Genomic DNA, 22,203 nt, shown 5'->3' on the forward strand with positions numbered 1-22,203 from the left:
AGGCCATGTATGGTTCAGTAAGGTAGTTCAATAAATTAACAAGGCCAATGCGAGGGCAAACACTATACACACAGTGTGTCACGATCGAGACAATTTATGGTTTCGCGTGACAGAGTTTGAAAGACCGCACCAAGGTGTTGTTGGCGGGAAATATCGTGTACACTTGCGAAATAGGACTTGTGACTGTGGGATGTTTGATGCACTTCGTTATCCATGCGCTCATGTTATTGCAACTTGCCAGAATCTCCGTCTAGATCCGATGAGCTATGTGGATGAAGTGTACAAATTAGGAAACATGTACAGTGTCTAGAGACACGTTTTTCCACCGGTCCCAGATGAACGTAAGTGGCCGCCCATATCTCTTGCTCCTTTTAAGCTGTTACCGAATAGAGAATTGCGTCGTAAACCAAAGGGTCGACCTTGCTCGACTAGAATACGTAACAATATAAATATCCGAGAAACATCCAGTCAACAGAAGTTGTGCGGATGGTGTAGGAATCCAGGCCATACAAGTCGATCATGCCCTAATCGGAATAGTTGAATGTAATTGTAAATAAATTATATTTTTTCAATTATTTATTGATAATTGTATTAATTCTTAGTAAAATTATCAAATTATATCAAATTATTAATTGTTAGTACCAGTCAAAACATTTTTTTAAATCTAACTTTATGTGAATGTAAAAATATTAATTGATAATTGTATTAATGGTTAGTAGAATTATCAAATTATATTTAACTTAAGGGTTAGGGTTTTAAAGTTAAGATTTTAAGGTTTAGGGTTTTAAAGTTTAGGGTTTTAAGTTTAAGGTTTAGGGTTTGTAGTTTTTAAGTTTAGGGTTTGTGGTTTTTAAGTTAAGGGTTAGTGTTTCTAGGTTTAGGGTTTATGATTTTTAAGTTTAAGGTTTATGGTTTTTAGGTTTTTAAAGTTTAAGGTTTGATGTTTTTAGGTTTAGGGTTTGTGGTTTTTAAGTTAAGGGTTACCCTTTTTGATTTAAGGGTTAGGGTTTTTAAGTTAATGGTTAATATTAGGGTTAGGGTTTTTAGTTTAAGGGTTTATAGTTTGTCAATTAAATTATGCATTTAATTATAAATTATAAAGTTATAAATTTTTAATAAATTAGTTTAGGGTTTTTAAGTAATAACTCAAAAAAATTTATATTTTATTACATCAAATAATATCAAAATATTCAAAATATTTGTACAAATAAATTTAAATACAAAAATCAATCTCCGTGCCCGCCGGATTCAGTGCCACATGGCGACCATCGATGGTTACGTGCTGGATTTCTCTTTTGTCCAGCTTCCGGCAGCGGTTGTGGTTCCTCCGACGGGGATTTTGGTTCTTCCGGTAGGGCATCATGTTGTCGAAGTTGAGACGATGATCCACCTTGAAAGAATAATGAATGTGGAGGTGTTTCCATCACCAACGGCGACAGTGTTTGAAACCCATACAGTGGTGGGGATTGGTAAAACGAAGAGCTCCCCGACGGCCCCTCTTGCGATCCCTCATGCGCCACTGGCCTATACATCGACGATCCACTCGGCGTAATAAGAAATGGAGCTGAACCGGGCCACTGGCTCCAACCTGCCATAGGACTCGAAAAAAGATACATATAAGGGTTAGGATACATAAAAGGGCTAGGAAACGCATCTGGCATCATCTGAAAAGGCAGTTGCGTGGGTATCATCGGTTGAACTACTAGGTCAGGTGACTGTGCCGGTGCTCTTGTTGGGCCTGGTGATTGCATGGCCACTGATGATGGGCCGGGTGAATGTCTAGGCCTCGTTGAGGGGCCAACATCGTCGTTTCTTCGTCTTGGATTTAGAGGCCCACGCCTTTCTCTTTGGACACGTATTTGCCGGTGCCTCTCCTCTGGCGTCAGTAAATACGGCTGGCCATGGATTCTAAACCATGGCATGTATTCCGGCACGCACGCTAACTCCGAAACGATGATTGGTTCCTGAGTAGGTATATATTCATACCGATCTTCCCACATTTCCATGTACTCGGACCAGTATCTCGACCAATCCTATTCAATTGTCGAAGGTCGACTTTGTGTTGATCGTCAAACACCTCAGGTTCCGTGGGAATCGGTTGTCTACATCCAAACTGTCGTAGCACTCTGTCTGACTGGTGCGGCTCCACGGTTGCATAGTTGATCAACGCGACTTTCACGTGCCAAGCGTTTCGATTTTGTAAGAACTAATCTGGAATTACTGCCTGAATTGTCGGATCCTCGTATGGTGTCCATTGAAACTATATGAACATTATAGAAATATTAGTTATATACATAATACTAAATACTAAATACTAATTACCAATCGACTAGCGAATGATGGAAAAATCAATTTTATTTAATACTTACATGTGCTTCTGACTGTTAGTCTAATAGATGCTGTATATCTTCAAGTTCGGTAGGTAATCGAGCATGACTTGCCGGATGGTTCCACCTAATTAAATAAACTTTTAGCATACTTTTATTGTTAAATATCTATATAATAATTGTAAAATCGAATACAAAATTTACCTCGTTATGAGTGGGAATGTATATGGGTGGTCCACTCGAGAACGTAGAAATGGAAAGCGAAACTGTGCCCATGACCGCAGTAGTGACAGGCAACCTCCAATTTTTGCTCTCCTCGGTCGCATCGCCCCGCACATCTCTCGATATAATGTGGCCAAGACGGTAGACCCCCAACTCAATTCACCGGCTGCTCTAAAATCAATGAGTTTCAGCAGCCATCTTAGATGTACGCGGCTCCGTGACAAGTCTGACATCAAATAACCTCCAATTAACTGAAGAATGTATGCCCGAGCATATCGGATTCTTTCTATTTCGGTTGAATCTTCATCTGGATCTGGGAATGTGTCTCGCAACTAGCCCATCTCGATCTTACCTCCATCCATTTTCTCCGGAATAGTGCCCAGAAGCTCGTAGCACACCGCTGGTCAATCGCTAGATTGGGCAGACCCCGTGACTGGGTACCCGTCCACCAGCAATCCCAATTGCAGGCTGACGTCTTCCAAAGTGACAGTGCACTCTCCACATGGAAGATGGAATGTGTGCGTCTCGGGTTTCCACCTCTCGATCAACGCACTGATTAGTTTCGAGTCTACCTTGCATCCCCGGCCTACCGTCGTCACGTGCCAAAAACCCGCTTCCCACAGGTAGTTCTCTACCAACGGTGATGGAGGAGCATGCATATTCCGGATATTTCATTCCAATACTCGATCTACAGACTTTTATAACAAATAATAAATTAATAATTATCTAAAAATGCATAAATAATAAATCTTAAATAATATTTAAAAATTAAATTTAACACTTACCATCTTCATTTGTTCCACGGACATGTGGTGCTTATCAAGATGAGTCAATCATCCGTCCATTACTGAAATCGTACAAATTTTTTCGGTTTAAAAATTAGGGATATAAGAGTAGTTTTTTTAGGTTTAAAAAAAATCAAAATTTTTTTAAAATTATTTAAAAATAGGGATTTAAGAGAAATTTAAAAGGAAATTGAGAGCTAATTGAGATTAAATATGAATTTGAGAGAAATTTGGAAGGAAATTGAGAGGAAATTTGAGAGAGGATTTGTTTGTGAAAAAAAAAGGGTGGGGGTATTTATAGTTTTTTTTTACGTAGGGGGCAACGGTCAAATTTTTGACCGTTGCACTGTTCACGCGCGGTCTAAATCACGTCCCCAAGGATGCGCCACGTCATCAAATCGCGACCACGTTAGAGTGCTTTGCTGACGTTGCAACAAATCGCGCTCTCAAGGCCGCGCTTTGTTGCCATGTCATCAAAGCGCGGTGACGTGGCCGCGCTTTGCTGACACATCTCCTGACATCGCGTTGACGTGGACGCGATTTAGGGAAAAGGGGCCCATTCCGGTAAATAATAAAATATCGGGCCTATTTCGATAAATTTAAAAAAAAATTGGCTTTTTTTGATAAATTATCCTTAAAAATTCTCAAAAAAATTCAATTGTCATTATTATTTTTAGGCTAAAATTATGGGTTGAATTATTATTATTATTATTTACTTTAAAAATAATATATTTAAATTATATTCAATAATTTGAATAAAATTATGTCCCGTAAAAATAAATTATCTAATGAATTAAAAAAAGGAAACACTTGAAATTATGTGATAATATAAGGAAGCTTTTGGTCATTTTAATATTGTCTAAATAAATTTCTTTCGGTCTAATCTATTAAAAACTTAAAAAAAAAAAAACTCAAGTTTCACAAATTTTCGACACATGAAACCCCAAAGGAACAAAATCAAAGTTGAGTTGATGGATTGCACATTGCAAGCCTTGGCAGTAACATGGTTAAAGCTCCATGAAACTGAATGATGTCATTGCCATGAGCTATAAGCTTTTATCAGAAACTTTTTCTTTCCAAGTACCCTCTTAGAAAACAGGCCATGAAAGGACTCTAAAAGAAATGAGATTTTGAGTACTGAGTTCATGGCTTTGCAGCTCAGCTGCATCATGAAAATGCAAGAGTTTTGTCCAGATCCATTAACCCTCCTCATCTTCTTGTCCCTTCACCTTTCTTTAGAGGTTTCCGACGTCTTCATTGCCATGCCTACTTTAATTTCTCAACTACTCTTCTTTTTTTCTTCATCCTCTTCTTCTTCATCGTCGTCTTCTTCTTCTCCTTCTGGTCCTCCACCATTAGTTAAGTATTCTAGAGCGGTTACCACATCACTCATCGCAGGCCGAGCGGCTGCATCGTCTTGCAGACACATTGCTGCAACTGCAAGTGCTTGGTGGAGACCCTTACTGGGATAATTCCCTTCTAACAATGGATCAGCCATTAATTGGAAATTCCTTCTATCTTTGAACAAAGGTGTTGCCTGCATAAAGGGATACTCAGAAGTTAGAGATGTATTAAGTGACTGTTTCATGATTGTTTAGAACAAATAGAACATTGCAGACTTGCCCAATTGACAAGATTTTGTTCTTCTGTTGGTCTTGAATTATCTATTACTCTTCTTCCCGTGATCATTTCCAGAAACACAACTCCGAAACTGTAAACATCGGATTTCGCAGTCAATTGGCCTGTAAGTGCATACTCGGGTGCACAATAGCCATAGGTTCCCATAACCCTGGTAGAAACATGCGACTTATCTCCAGTTGGACCAATCTTTGCAAGCCCAAAATCCGAGAGCTTTGGATTGAAATCTTGGTCCAACAATATGTTTGATGCTTTAAAGTCACGGTATATCACAGGGGGGTCAGCTGTTTCATGCAAGTATTCAAGGCCTTTAGCCGCACCTATTGCAACTTGTATCCTGGTATTCCAGTCCAATGGCTTCTTGTCTGGGGGTATATCTGAAGGGCATAATTACAAACAACTGAATATGTTCACCAAAACAAAATCCCATTTTACAAATGGAAATTCTACAACACTTCAAATAAACTTCTAAAAGACAACTTAGATGTTAAAAGCATACCTAGAAGGTGACTCTCCAAGGAGCCATTAGCCATGTATTCATAGACCAAAATCCTTTGATCCCCATCGGCACAATATCCAACCAAAGTTACAAGGTTAGGATGGTTAAGTAAACTCAACATCAAGACCTCAACCAAGAATTCCCTGTTTCCTTGATATCCGTTCCTGTCGAGTTGCTTGATAGCAACAACTTGCTATAATGGAGCAACAATATGAAAATTACTCACTATATGCGAATATCATACGTACTGTAAATGAATGCAGATAAAATATGTTAAAATTTTACCTGATTTGGTTCAACCTGCCCTTTGTAGACCCTCCCAAAACCCCCTTCACCAAGCTGATTCTCCGGGTTGAAGTTGTTAGTGGCAGTGCATAGGTCACGGTAATTAAAAGTCTTTGCAGTTATATTGCTTTTACCCCTTTTCAGTATCTCCTCGCTTATGTATCTCTTTCTGCTTGCATCTGCCAAAATAAGAATTTTTGTTTTAACATCAATCAATCAACCACCTTTAGGCCCTATCTTTCAACTATGTTACTCCTCGTGTGTGAGTATCTAACACCAATATGTATATGATACGGATATTTCTTTATATATTTAGAAGATTATATTTCCATACTCATATCCTAAATATATTCGAATCAAAGAGGTGAATGAACAGAGATGAGCATAGCTTAGCAATGGCAACAATTAACATCTACTCCAAATACCCATTTCATCAATAGAAAACTGAACCACGCCATACATACCATTCATGAATTGAATTTGAGAAGAACAGGGTCAACAACTATAAACATGATGCTGATGACAAAATAGAGAAATTATGCAAATTCTCAAATAAAGTCATGGTTTGTTTAAAGATTGAAATGCAGGATGAAAATTGTACCACTCTTGAAAGAAATATTGGCGAATGAAGGCATAGGCACAGTTTTGGCTTCGTTGGTACCGCTCTTCTCCAATGATGCCGACCTTTTGCTGTTTATTTTCTCTTCTGACATACAACACGAAAAGCAATTCATTGTTGTTTCTTCCCAGCTATGATATTAACAACAAAAAGATTTTCCCGGAAAACCCAACTTTGTAAAATGTTGGAGAAAAGTGAAAAGGTGTGTTCACAACAACAAATTCCTTAAATCAAATTTATAAGATGATCCAAGTAGGAAGAAAATTCACAGCTGAGCTGTGAACTTTCTGAGATTTTCTCAGGACCTTCAAGAGATCACACGGAATTGTTTTCTCATAACATTTGTTTTGCCTTCTGTTACTTTCCCAAATCCATTAACCCCATATTTGCCAAAAATGGGTTCGATTTTCTAAACATAGAAGCTAACAAACAGCTGAAAAGTTCTTAAAAACCATTCTGGTTTTCTATTATCAGCTGTTCTATTATAACCTCATCCAATATTTACAGAGTTTTTATTGAAAGAAATGCATTGATAAATGGTGTTATATACCTTTCAAGATTATTTTAATACATAATTATTTTTATTCTTTTCTATAATATGTTTTATTTAATAGCTATAAAAGGAAATTGGCTTTAATACATCAAATTGAATGAACGTTTTAATAGTTTTCAATAGTGTGATTGAACTCAATGAAAAATACATATATATTTGTATTCTACTTGTGCTTTTTCATGTTATATGTAAACTTGAACATGTTTGTTTGTATCGTTTTCATGTTATGTTGTGCTTTTAACTATTCTAATATTTTTTATTTTGTATAATTTATTATATTGAATTTTTAAGAAATAAATAATGCTTAGGTGTTAAAAGACATAATCCTAATTTTGGCTCTTAATAGTTATTTTATTTGTCAATTTGACCTTTATCTTTTTAGTTAAATTTGACCACTAACCTTTCAAAAAGAGTTAAATCATTTTTCTTTTAACAATGTTGACGTGATAACTTGCGTGGTAGCCCACATGACATTATGCTAACATGTCATTATTTGTCTTATACATCACCTCAATAAATAATTTGAAAATTATGAAAATATTAAAAAAAGCATGAAGTACACGTAGATTACCATGCAGATGGTATGTTTAAAATTTAAGGTTTTAGTAAGTATTCTTTTAAAGAAAACAATTACGCTCTTTTTAAAATTGATAGTCAAATTAAATTAAAAATTTAATTAAAATTGATGGTCAAATTTATTAATGTTTTACTAAACCTATTAAAAAACCTTAAATTATAGTAGCTTAACTAAGTAAGTTGTCATAGTTTTATTTTTACCTAAATAAGCAATACCCATAAAAGACGTTAGTTTTAATTAATAGTTATTGTTTGATGACATAAATTTTAAATTGACAAAATTACATGTAAACTATTTGTTTACTTGAATAAACTCATAAGTCCTTTTTGTACATAACAAAATATTTTATCTTTTGTTAACCCTAGTGTTTGGCTCATTGGCCAATAATGTTTACCTCATCCTCATTTATTGGGTTCGAGTTGTAAAAACTATCTGTTAGTGGTGTGTATTGCATGTTTGATAGTGATTTGCTGTCCATTGTGTGTCAGCGTACCAAAGCAAACTTTTATCTTTTTATTTTATTTCATTTTATCACAATTATATTGTTTGTAAAAGATTCATTTGATCGTAGGTTTCATATTGAATGTCACTTGTAAAGCCCAGTGGTGTCAGAAAAATACGGTTTCGGGACTTCATTTCCGTAAATTAGACCCTAAATAGTTACAAAGTTAGATCATAGGTGAATTAAAATTTGTTATACGACCGTTATGTAAAATTCTCACTAAGTTCTATTGAACTTACAAATGGTCTGCTTTATTGTAAGATAAAATTGTCACAAGGAAAATTGAGTGGAGGGCTGAGTCAGATGTCGAAACCATTTTTAGAAATTTGAAAAATGGGTATCGATTTTGAAAATGAAAATTGGGAGTCGCCACCGATCCTTTATTGAGGTGTGATCGGCTCACCTTGAAAATGATTTTGGTCTGCGAAATTTGAGAAAGCAGGTTCGGGAGTCGGTTACGCACGAGGAAGGGTTAGCACCCTCGTGACGCCCAAAATTGGTACCGAATTGATTGTTTAATGTCTTAATGTCAAAATTTTGAAAAGATTTTAAAATACAATCCTTTTATTTTGAATAAAATGAATTAGACAATGAGATTCACTTATTTCAAAGAAATAAATCGTCACACTCAGTAAGTTAGAGTGCAACATTTTAAATCCTCAAAATTAAATTTATCTCTTGACCTATGCATTTTGAGAAGGATATTTGATTATTTGGATTAAACGAGAAAATCAAGACCCAGTAAGTTAGGGCTCGATTTCACAATATTCCTAAATATCGAATATTGCATTTATTTTCATTTGTTAGAAAAATCCTCGTCTCGAGAAAATAACATGTCATATCCAATGCGTTAGGACACAACGTGTCGAATTCCCGAGAATGGGTTTTTATTTAAAATTTGTATGTTTGAAAAAAATTACGATTATTCAGATTCGACGAGGAAAATTAGAACCCAATACGTTAGGGCTCAATTCTCTCGAGGATTCCAAACTTCGAGTGTTTTGAAGATTCTTGAATAAATCAGTTTTAATACTTAAACGATGTGAAACATAACCTTTTAAGCGAATAAAATGCAATAGAATAATAATGTACAATGCGAATTAATTATTTGTAAATTTAAATATACGCCGGTGAATACAAACAATCAATCGATAAATACAATCAAACATGGTAACAATAATCTCAATTATGTCAATATCAACATCAACATTCCAAATAACTACTAAAAAAATAAATCCACATACATTTAATTGCACACCTATATTAATTTAAATAAAGAATCCATGTGGAAAGAAAAACTTAATAATAACATAAATAATAATATATACATAATAATATATAAAAGTTGAAATAAGCAAAATATATCAAAGTAAGTTTTTGTTTTTTTAGAAAAGAATAAAAAGAAATTGTATGTTTGTATAAATAAATAAAAGATATAATATAAAATCAATAATATATTATATACATATAATCAAGATGGTTTAATATAAATCATATATATGTATAAAATAATATCGTATATAAATGTTAACACCTAAAATAATATTATATAATAATGTCAGTACATAAAAAATGTAGATAAATATGTAAACTAATATAAATAATAATACTAATAATAATGATGATAACCAGGATAATATAATTTAATAATAATAAAAAAGGGGCAACAAAGGGGACTAAATCGAAAGTAAAACGAAATTTAAAGGATGAAAAATGCAATTAGAGTTGTCCACGGGCTGCGTTGAAACGCGCGCGTAATATTAGGGATTAAAAAGGGAAATAATCCCTTTCCCCAAAACGCAGCGCTTTAACATGGATTAGAATGAAACAAAAACAAAATGAGAGATTAAATCTGAAAAGAAATAAAAGGATTGGATTGAGGCCCATTTGAAAAGCGGAGGGACTAGGGTTTGAAATAACCCATTTAATAGGAACACGCGAATCCCTCATGGAGCGGGTCGGGTCGCGCGCGGGCTGCTGGGCAATGGTCAATACGGCACCGTTTTGGAGCCACTGATCAGGTTCCAAACGGTGACGTTTAGCGTGCCACTTAAAGGCCATCTGAAACCCTAAATTAGCAGCCTACCCCTTTTTAAAAAAAGAAAAGAAAAAAAAACTAATAGAGATGCCCCCCTCTCCGCATCTGTGGATCGACTGCTCAGGGCACCCTCAGCCTCGCCCGACCCCGATTACGACGGGGCGAATGGAGACCAGGTAAGCCTCTCACTTCCTTCCTTTCTCTTCTTTTAAAATTTTTTTTAAAGTAAAAAAAAAACAATTCGAAGCAAAACCCAAAAATGAAAAAAAGAAGAAGAAGAATCACCAAAAAAGATCTAAAAATCGGAGAATCACCTATGCTATGCCTTTTTTTTAGAACTTTTTGTGTTTTTGTATTGTTTTTTTGTGGGTTTCATACAAATCCGTGTCTAAAAAAGATACAATGGCTTTCTACTGATTTTAAAGTCGAATCTGCGAAAAAGAAAAAAATAAAAATAAAATACCAAAATCTCTCTGTGCTGTGTCGTTTGCTTGTGTTTGTTGCAGGTACTGGTGTACGGAGGCCAGCTGGGCGTATGTGGCGTGGACGGAGGTGGCCGTACGGAGTTGCGTTGGCTGCCGCGCTGGAGGCTAGCTAGAAACCCTAGGGTTTCTGTTTCTGAAAGTTTTGTATTGGGCCACATTGTAATTGGGCTAGGGTTTAGTAATTTGGGCTAATTTGGCTTTAGGTCTGGGCTTGGTTTAATTGGGTTTTGTAATCTGGACATTTGGACATTGGTTTTTTTTTGTTTTCTATTGGTTTTATTTTTTTTTTTGAAATGTATGTGGGTTGGGCAAATTTGGGTTACTACACCTGCCCCTCTTTGCTCATTGTCATGTAATGGGAATGAAGCAAAGACTAAGAAAGCCAAATTTGCCTGGTCATATGGGATTTTGGTGTTCCTATTCAAGTAGCCTCATTCCATCCTACTGTATCTTCAGAGGTATAGGAATTGGTGCCTCGATCTATTCTTCCGCAACATCGGGGAGATAGGATTATCGGCTTCAATCTGCTCCACTGCAACCTCAGAGAGATAAGATTTGTAGTTCTTCGATCTATTCCACTGTAATCTCAGTGAGATAAGACCTGATGCGATCTGCTCTACTGCAACTTCAGAGAGATAATATCTTTTTAATCCACTCCACTGTAATCTCAGGGAGATAGGATTAATTTCTTCTGTCTGCTTCACTACTGCTTAGGGAGATAAGACCTGTAATTTCTAACCTATTCCACTGCTGGTCAGGGACATAGGACTTGTGACTTAAATCTGTTTCCCTACTCCTGGGGATAAGATTAGACATCTTCGATCTGCTCCACTACTGCTTAGGGAGACAAGATCTGCAATTTCCAACCTATTCCACTGCTTGCCAGGGATATAGGACTTGTAATCTTCGATCTGCTTCACTGTCGACGCAGGAGGGCAAGATCTGCTATCTTTAACCAGCTCCACTACAACTGATGGAGGCAAGGCTTTGTTTTCGATCTGCTTCGCTGTTAACGCAGGAAGGCAAGATCTGCTATCTTCAACCAGCTCCACTACAACCGATGGAGGCAAGACTTTGTTTTCGATCTGCTTCACTGTTAACGCAGGAAGGCAAGATCTGCTATCTTCAACTATCTCCACTACAACAACCAATGGAGGCAAGACTTTGTTTCCGATCTGCTTCGTTGTCAATGCAGGAAGGTAAGATTTGCTTCTTTAACTAGCTCCACTGCAACCGATGGAGGCAAGGCTTTGTTTTCGATCTGCTTCGCTGTTAACACAGGAAGGCAAGATCTGCTATCTTCAACCAGCTCCACTACAACTGATGGAGGCAAGGCTTTGTTTTCGATCTGCTTCGCAGTCAATGCAGGAAGGCAAGATCTGCTTCTTTAACCAGCTCCACTGCAACCGATGGAGGCAAGGCTTTGTTTTCAATATACTTTGCTGTTAACGCAGGAAGGCAAGATCTGCTATCTTCAACCAGCTCCACTACAACCGATGGAGGCAAGGCTTTGTTTTCGATCTTCACTGATCTGTTCTCTGGGGAACATGACCTGTATAATGAACCTAATTATGCCTAATGATTAGGCTGGCATGATCAAAATGAATCAAATGCTCCTAACTAGACATGTGTGAATGGTGTTTGCATGATGCAGAATTTTATTTTTCCAAGAACAATCCCGCTTAGGTTGTCATTACTCGAAGTTTATTAAGGCTTTGTGACTGACGTGTTGTAACGCCTTCTCGCTTGACCGGCTTTTCAAAGAATCACTTAGTGAGATTGCCCCCCACTGTAGACATCAAAGTTTAACCCATTGGGGCACAAAATTTGTACCATCATTCTCCCACTATAATCCAAGGGTAGAAATATGGCTTTTCCTCAATCCTCTCTTATCCAATTCAAGGATACAGGATCTACATCGTTTTGGTTCCCTACACCATTCCCAGGGTGTCGTACCAAAGACTTATGCGCAAATGAAGGCTCCCTTCTCCGAGGTAACCTCTTTCTATTGCCTGATGATCATTGCTTGCTTGTTCATTTAAGCTTTTTCATTAACCCGTCATGTTATCATTTTTTTCAACCAATGCATTTGACAACGAAATTCAAAGAGAAAGTCTAAATTTAGACTATTCCTTCTCAAATTTCCAACCCTTGAATTTGGTGTGTTCTAAACAATAGTCCTGTTTCAGGCTCCTATATTATTTAGAAACTTTTCAGAGTAATATGCAAAACTTCCTTTGTGAAAGTTTTATTAGTCCATTAATCGTTATTTCAATGCAACATGTTTGCAAAAAAGGTCATAACAGTGGATAAGAATAAAGTTGGTTCTGAGCATAGCTCGAAAGAACAAATTATCGAAAATAGTAAAGAAGGATGACAAAGAAATTTATTGGGAATATATATCTTGGAAAAGAAAAAAGTATTCCAAGAACAACAAATAATATGAGAATTGGGTGCCTCAGATATCGTAGCTTGAACTTCTCTGTACAAACTTTCTGAAGACCATTTTGAGTTGAACATGTGTTTAGGAGATCTACAGTGCTCTGTCGATGCCCCAAGATGTCGACTATCCTTTCCTGTTGATTCAGGCATAGTAAGATCACGACATGCCCCAATATGATCAAAATTTGAATCGTTCTAATCGCCTCATGCCTCACTTTAATTAATATTTGAGCCGTCCTTTTCGGGTTTTCAACTCAAATCCCTTTTGGCCTAAGGTGCCCTTTGCGGGTTTTCCCCTTAGCCTCTCCATTTTGCTTTTCTTTTTTTTCATTTTTCATTTTCATTTTCCATCTTTTTTTTTGAACCTCGTTGTCTTGCAATATAGTGACAAACCGTGGTGCCTGATTTTGAACTGATTACAGCCCTCAGCTATCGTGTTGTCATTCCAGTTCAATGTATTTTCCAATACCATCCTCTCTGGAATTCTATATCGGCATATGATGACATTGACGCATGCAGTAGCCTCTATCCATTTGATGAAGTAATTAATGATCTCAATAGTGAAGCAATGCCCATTAGAAGTCTTCGATAATGCTGATGACCATGCCCTATTTTGCTCGAAATTTGAGTCGCCCTTTTCGGGTTTTCATCTCAAAACCACCTTTGGTCACAAAGCAACCTTTGGTCACAAAGCGCCCTTTGAGGGTTTTCGCATTGGCCTCTCCTTTTCTTTTTTTTTTCTCTTTTCATATTTTATTTTGACTTTGATTGATTTCTCTTTTGTTTTTGACTTTGATTTTTTCTTTTCTTTCATTGTTTTTTATTTTGATTTTGATTTTGATTTTTTTGATTTTTTTTAATCTGAACCCTTTCGATCAGAATCAATGTTTTTAGATATGATTTCTCACTTTCATCTTGCATACGAAAAACCTTCATTTCTTTCATAGAGCCTTTTGGGGCGCAACTATGACAGAAGACATCTTGAAGGGATGGAAACTCGACTTCAAATGGGTAAAGCTATGCTGACTCAACGACAAAGGCATTGCTCCGGTGAAAATTGCACTGTTCATATTGCAAATTTCTAACATCGTGCTGTTGTGCAGATTTCATTATCAGTGCTTAACTTGGGCATATCTTGGTATGAACCTACAAAGACATCTTTGAACAAGGTCTTGCCTCATCTTTGAGGTCAGGTCAATTCCAAGCTCACAATTTCTAATAATTCCTTGAGAGGTAGGATCTGTTTATCCTCTTGTTCCACCATCCTCGACAAGTTTAGAGATAAGCTACGATCTATGTCATTTCCAAAGTTATGAGATCCGTCTAAACACATGCTTCGCTCAAGAGGAAAATCTGAGTCTGTAGCAATGTCATTCATGTCATTGATATCTGAAGACCCCTAATAAGTACCAAAGAATATACAAAATAATGTATAAATTTATGAACAACTATTTATACAATATGATTATGAATGAATGAATGACAATTTAGAAGAAAATTCAAAAGAATGAAAGAATCTGGAATCGTTTGTAATGAATGAAAATATTGGCTCAATAATAATTGCAAAGATGTATTTCATTAAAATAACAACGTTCAGACATGAGCCTATTTCACAAAGGAAATTTCTATCATTTTTAGGCTAAAAACAACAAAAATGTTCTGAACATTACTTTAAAAAAACTCTAAAGATTATAGGGTTTTCTTCTGCAGTCGAATTCCTTAGAACACTTCCACGTTTATAAGGGCGGATATCTAACAAGGTCCCTTCTCCAGTTGCTTGTGCATTGCTTTCACTCCATTTATCAACTATGATTGGGTAATGGATTTTCCGCATTGGAGGAATCATCAAATTTAATGACGACCATACTGATAAGCCTTTCAATCAGTTTTTTAAAGGCAATGCAATTTTCTATGGAATGCCACGTATTTCCCGCATGATATTCGCATTGTGCATTCGCATCGTGCCATTTGGGGTACGGAGGCTGTGGAGGTTTCGTGTAGAGAGGGGCAACAATGTGCGAGTTGAATAAGTTTTGATACAGCTCCTTATATGACATTGGAATTGGCATGAACTGGAGGTTCTCGATGCCTTGTTTCACATAAGATTCTTGTCTTGATGAACCTTGTTGGCTAGCGACCCCTGACCTTGAGTAACCTGTGTTGTTCACCCCATTTTCTCTTCTCCTTGGGCTTGACCTCTTATCACTCTCTTCCGCCTCAATTTTTTCGGCTCTTATAGCATTCTCAATCATTTCACCATTCATAACTATGTCAGAAAAGCTTTTTGTTGTGCTTCCTAATATATACGTAATGAACAAGGCCTTCAGTGTATTGATGAAGAGCATTGTCGTCTCTTTCTCCAAGAGGGGTGGCTGAACTTGGACTACAACCTCCCTCCACCTCTGTGCATACCGCCTAAAACTTTCGATCGATTTCTTTTCCAGATCTATCGGGAACCATATCCGTTACATGACCGTATTGTTTCATGAATGCCTGTGCTAGGTCCCTCCATGAACCAATCTCGGTACGGCTCAACTGATTGTACCATTTCGACGCTGCTCTAATGAGGCTATCCTGAAAACAATGTATTAATAGCTGATCATTGTTAATATACCCAGTCATTCTCCTACAGAACATGGTGATATCGGCTTCTGGGCAACTGGTCCCACTATATTTCTCAAATTCAGGCATCTTGAACTTGTGAGGGAGTACTAAGTCTGGAATCAAGCTCAGATCTTTTGCATCGATTCTATGGTGACTTCCGGCGCTTTTCAAGGCTTTGAATTTTTCCTCCAACCATTTACACCTATCTTCCCACTGTTTTGGCAATTCAACGTTCGTCTTTCCTTCCTCAGCTACTTCATCAAAATCCGGGACGGCAAGATTAACCAGATTATCACCAGGGTTAGGCCTGATCCGGCCAGAAAGTTCATCGGTAACGAAACATCGGTTTGAAACCTCTGAGGCCCAATGGAAATAGAGGATCTGCGCGGAGGTACCTCGGTCTGAGTCTGCGCATGTAGAGGCGTAAAGCCTAGAGGATAGATAGGTCTATCCTTGTCTTCTTCATCATCATTTATCATAGGGCCTTTCCCCTTATTAATTCCTTTTAGTAATTGCGTCAGCTCAGTCATCATGTCCTTTTGAGACTCCCGCATCCTTTCTGTCATGTCTTGTTGAATTTTTTCTAATTGCTCATTCATTTGTTTCTGTAGCTGATCTTGCATTTCTTTTTGCATTTGCTCCAGTTTCTCTAATCTTTGGTCCACTCCCTTAGTCTTTCGACGAGTACCGTATTGATGCTTAATGGGTGAGCTTTTGTCGGTTTCCAAATTAGCTAAAATAAATTTACTCAATTAGACCCTTTCAATGGACTTTGATGCATACGATGCAGATGTATGAAATGCATGCCTAAAAAGTCATTGATTCTGATTCAATTATATTTAGGAAACTTTTCTAGAAAGCAAATTCCTTTACATAAAACGGATACATGTACGGCCTCACCCTCATATTCCAAGAAACAACATTGATCTTTTTCTTCATGCACATGTTTGAGATGATCTCGCCAATTTCCAATAGATGCCACTACTAGCTTTTTTTCTTGATCTTGATCGCGATCCATCACCTGCCCATCTTCCTAAAGCTCGTCAGCTTCTTTAAGGGAGTTGGAACGTCGAAGGCTCTTAGACAATCACCTGGAATCCTCAGGCTACGGAGCAAGGTCATGAACTCTTCCATCGCCATTATTATGTTTCTCAGAATATATTCGGGAAGTCGTATTGTTTTCCACTTTATCAAGGAATTCGTATTCCATGACAAGCTTTCTAATTTAGTAATCGGAATTGAATCAAAATCTCTTTCCTAAGATGCAAATGCAATGCAATCACAATCAAAACACAACAAAAGGGGTTAGTACAAAATAGAAGTAAACAAGGAAAACAAAAGTACCTAGTCAGGTAACTGCTAGGGATTTGGAGGGGCTTTACCTAGGATGGGTTCCTAAGTCCACTATATGCGGTTTGGCTCTAAGGACAAGGTACCCGAACCAGCAGATTCCTCAATCTTCACCCATTATAGGCTCATACAGACGGTGTTCGGTTTAGGGGAATACATTTCCCTATGGCTGCACGGAGATGAAAATCTCACGAAGACATAGGTACGGATGTATCCCGAAAGTGACCCACTGTCCTGCACGGAGGTGAAAACCTCACAAAGGAGTGGCTTCTCACTCCCACTTAATAAGGACAAGACTAAACAGTCTTATGCAAAATGATGCCAAAATATACAACTTAATTTACACTAATCATGCAAACAAGTGCAAAGAAAAGATCGCAATTTTTCAAATCAATTTTCGACAATAAGATAGAAAACAATCAATTTTACGGCTTGACTCTCTAAAGGTCCCCAGTGGAGTCGCCAAGCTGTCGACACCATTTTTAGAAATTTGAAAAATGGGTATCGATTTTGAAAATGAAAATTGAGAGTCGCCACCAATCCTTTATTGAGGTGTGATCGGCTCACCTTGAAAATGATTTTGGTCTGCGAAATTTGAGAAAACAGGTTCGGGAGTCGGTTACGCACGAGGAAGGGTTAGCACCCTCGTGACGCCCAAAATTGGTACCGAATTGATTGTTTAATATCTTAATGTTGAAATTTTGAAAAGATTTTAAAATACGATCCTTTTATTTTGAATAAAATGAATTAGATGATGAGATTCACTTATTTCAAAGAAATAAATCGTCACACTCAGTAAGTTAGAGTGTAACATTTTAAATCCTCAAAATTAAATTTATCTCTTGACATATGCATTTTGAGAAGGTTATTCGATTATTTGGATTAAACGAGAAAATCAAGACCTAGTAAGTTAGGGCTCAATTTCATAATATTCCTAAATATCGAATATTGCCTTTATTTTCATTTGTTAGAAAAATCCTCGTCTCGAGAAAATAACATGTCATATCCAATGCGTTAGGACACAACATGTCGAATTCCCGAGAATGAGTTTTTATTTAAAATTCGTATGTTTGAAAAAAATTTCGATTATTCAGATTCGACGAGGAAAATTAGAACCCAATACGTTAGGGTTCAATTCTCTCGAGGATTCCAAACTTCGAGTGTTTTGAAGATTCTTGAATAAATCAGTTTTAATACTTAAACGATGTGAAACATAACCTTTTAAGTGAATAAAATGCAATAGAATAATAATGTACAATGCGAATTAATTATTCGTAAATTTAAATATACGCCGGCGAATACAAACAATCAATCGATAAATACAATCAAGCATGGTAACAATAATCTCAATTATGTCAATATCAACATCAACATTCCAAATAACTACTAAAAAAATAAATCCACATACATTTAATTGCACACCTATATTAATTTCAATAAAGAATCCATGTGGAAAGAAAAACTTAATAATAACATAAATAATAATATATACATAATAATATATAAAAGTTGAAATAAGCAAAATATATCAAAGTAAGTTTTTGTTTTTTTTTAGAAAAGAATAAAAAGAAATAGTATGTTTGTATAAACAAATAAAAGATATAATATAAAATCAATAATATATTATATACATATAATCAAGATGGTTTAATATAAATAATATATATGTATAAAATAATAGCGTATATAAATGTTAACACCTAAAATAATATTATATAATATGTCAGTACATAAAAAATGTAGATAAATATGTAAACTAATATAAATAATAATACTAATAATAATGATGATAACCAGGATAATATAATTTAATAATAATAAAAAAGGGGCAACAAAGGGGACTAAATCGAAAGTAAAACGAAATTTAAAGGATGAAAAATGCAATTAGAGTTGTCCACGGGCTGCGTTGAAACGCGCGCGTAATATTAGGGATTAAAAAGGGAAATAATCCCTTTCCCCAAAACGCAGCGCTTTAACGTGGATTAGAATGAAACAAAAACAAACTGAGAGATTAAATCTGAAAAGAAATAAAAGGATTGGATTGAGGCACATTTGAAAAGCGGAGGGACTAGGGTTTGAAATAACCCATTTAATAGGAACACGCGAATCCCCCATGGAGCGGGTCGAATTCGGCTGGCATCTTTGGGCAATGGTCAATCTGACACCGTTTTGGAGCCACTGATCAGGTTCAAACGGTGCCGTTTAGCGTGCCACTTAAAGGCCATCTGAAACCCTAAATCAGCAGCCTACCCCTTTTAAAAAAAGAAAAGAAAAAAAACTAATAGAGATGCCCCGCTCGCATCTCATGCGGATCGATGTTAGGGACCTCGGCCTCCTTGAGCCCGATTCTGACGGGCGAACGGAGACCAGGTAAGCATCTCACTTCCTTCCTTTCTCTTCTTTTAAATTTTTTTTAAAGTAAAAAAAAACAATTCGAAGCAAAACCCAAAAATGTAAAAAAAAAAAAAGAAGAATCACCAAAAAAGATCTGAAAATCGGAGAATCACCTATGCTATGGCTTTTTTTTTAGAACTTTTTCGTTTTTGTATTGATTTTTTTGTGGGTTTCATAAAAATCCGTGTCTAAAAAAGATACAATGGCTTTTTACTGGTTTTAAAGCCGAATCTGCGAAAAAGAAAAAAATAAAAATAAAATACCAAAATCTCTCTGTGCTGTGTCGTTTGCTTGTGTTTGTTGCAGGTACTGGTGTACGGAGGCCAGCTGGGCGTACGTGGCGTGGACGGAGGTGGCCGTACGGAGGCGCGTTGGCTGCGGCGCTGGAGGCTAGCTAGAAACCCTAAGGTTTCTGTTTCTGAAAGTTTTGTATTGGGCCACATTGTAATTGGGCTAGGGTTTAGTAATTTGGGCTGATTTGGCTTTAGGTCTAGGCTTGGGTTAATTGTGTTTTGTAATCTGGACATTTGGACATTGGTTTTTTTTTTTTGTTTTCTATTGGTTTTATTTATTTATTTTTTCTGAAATGTATGTGGGCCAGGCAAATTTGGGTTACTACACCAGACATCGACAAACTAAGTAAAAATGGGACAATAGCCATAATATACATATAGAGGGGCACTCCAAGAGGCTATGTGTAACAGCTTGATTTTAGTGGTGTCGGAAACTGTGGTTTTGGGATCACAACTCCAATGAGTGAATAAATATTTTAATTTTTATTTAATGTTTGTAGAGTTATATTAGAGTCGTATTAAATTTTTGTTAAGAAATTTTGAGGTTTAGATAGTTAATTAATTAAAAAAGACTAAATGGAAAAAGGTACAAAAGTTTATCTATGTTGTTAAAAGGCTAATTGGATGTGGAATCTTTAATGAAGGAATTTATATGGTAATAATACCATATATATGTGTTAGTGGAATTTGGTGGCTCGGTGTTTTTGTAAAATTTGATATTTTTAAAGGCTAAGATGGTAAATAAATAATTATTAAATATAGCAAAAGATAATAAAATGCATCATCTTCTTAATTCCACCTCTTCTACTAATTTTCCTAGCCAAAGAACCCCATTTTCATGCTTTAAAGTTTGGGATATTCAAGGGCTTGCATGGTAAGGTTTTTGAGTTCCGTTTTTACTGATTTTTATATTTTTAGCTCATTTTAGCTTAACCTAGCTAGTTCGAAGGTTAAATTGTAAAGTTGTAAAAAGTTTAGAGTTTTTCCATGCATGAGTTAATAGTGTTTTTGAATTTATTTGATATATTATTAAGTTTAATTGTTATATAGGCATGTTTTGTTAAGTAATTTTGATGAATTTAAAGTTTAAGGACTTAATGGTGAAAATAACAAAATTCATGGTTAATGTTGTGATTTAGCGAAAGTTAGGGGCGTATGGAACCTTAAGAATAGTTGAGAATTATGATATTTTATTCTTATTGGTTAAATTATAATATTTAAATTTAGGGATAAATGGTAAAAAGTTAAAATGTTGGGGATAATTTTATAATTTCACATTAATAAGAATTATATGTTTGAATTGGATAATTGTAGTCAATTGAAATATTTAATTGAGTTAAATTATTATTTAGATCAAGAAAAGAATCAACTGGACTTGAATTGAGGAAAAGTGAAAGTCTTGGATTAGTTCTCTACTTTTTTTGATACAACCGTTGTGGTCGAGGTAAGTCCATATGAATTTTATGCTTATTAAATGTTATTTTGGTTGATTAATCATTAATGTTATGTTTTTTATAATTGATTCGGTAATAAATCGATATTTGAATACTTTATGGCAAAAGTATCGTTTGAACCTAGAGAATGTTTATGATACAAGTGACATGTCATTAGGGATTATATGTTTCGGGCACTGATCTTGGATGTCCTACCGATGGTTGAGTTCCTACATTTGTTGCGAATTCTCCACAGCTCGTGTGAGCAGCATCATGTAGCTAACATCCTGGCCCACAACTTGTGTGAGCATGCCCATTTCACAGCTCATGTGAGCATTATTGAAAAGGTTATGGTTCTATGGAAAGGTGTTTCCGAGTATCTGATGTTATTCTATACGGTTCAGCGGGTAAGTAAAAGAATCGAAAAGCTTATATATGGAATTATAGATAACGATGACCGTACGAAACAATAAGGTGAGTTTTAATAATGCATGGAAAAATAGCACTAATCACATATGTAATGCAATATGAGTAATTTATAAACAATTCATGTTGTATACCATGTTCATAGAGGATGTATTGTTAATCTATATACTAATGATGTGAATTGTAGTGTTAGGAAAGGCAAGTGTTATATGATTTAATGAGTATGATTGTATGATTTCATGTTAATGAACAGTAAGTTTAAGTTTCTTTATACGAACTTACTAAGCATTATATGCCTACGTAATTGTTGTTCCTCTGTTTTGTAGATCATCAGAAAGCTCATTCGGTTGGAATCTTGTCGGAGCCCTATCACACTCTCCGTCAATCATTTTGGTAGTATTGAAAATTTTGGCTATGGTTATAAATGACATGTATTAGGCTCATATGTTATAGGTGTCATGAATATGTTACTTGGTCCACTTGGTTTGGTCATATCTTTTGGCGATTACATTTTGGGGTGGACTTGCAAAGCTTTGTAAATAAGTGTCTTTTGGTCACTTTGAGTGACATATAAATGTATGTTTTAGACATGTTTATATGTGTGGTTAAAATGGTTGAAATGTTTATAGTTGTAGTGAAGTAAGCTTAGGGTATGGAGTGATAGTATTTTTTTTTAAGTTGAGGTGCCTTTGAATGACATATTGGTTAGAACCTATAGGTTGATTGATTTG

The 22,203-nt window shown here is 35.9% G+C and overlaps 1 protein-coding gene across 1 annotated transcript; it reads right to left on the reverse strand.

Annotated features, from left to right (window-relative positions):
• Window positions 1–4,282: 4,282 nt before the first annotated feature.
• Window positions 4,283–6,869, reverse strand: LOC105780578 (probable serine/threonine-protein kinase PBL23). The gene is made up of 5 exons (XM_012604984.2): window positions 6,358–6,869; window positions 5,757–5,935; window positions 5,472–5,664; window positions 4,958–5,349; window positions 4,283–4,871 (listed from the first exon to the last, which is right to left on the reverse strand). Exons 1-5 carry the CDS (start codon window positions 6,488–6,490, stop codon window positions 4,614–4,616), a joined length of 1,155 nt encoding a protein of 384 aa, XP_012460438.1. The 5' UTR covers window positions 6,491–6,869; the 3' UTR covers window positions 4,283–4,613.
• Between the last annotated feature and the right edge of the window lie 15,334 nt (window positions 6,870–22,203).

Source organism: Gossypium raimondii, chromosome 1 (genome assembly GCF_025698545.1).
Source record: "Gossypium raimondii isolate GPD5lz chromosome 1, ASM2569854v1, whole genome shotgun sequence".
In the NCBI taxonomy this organism is placed as follows: domain Eukaryota; kingdom Viridiplantae; phylum Streptophyta; class Magnoliopsida; order Malvales; family Malvaceae; genus Gossypium; species Gossypium raimondii.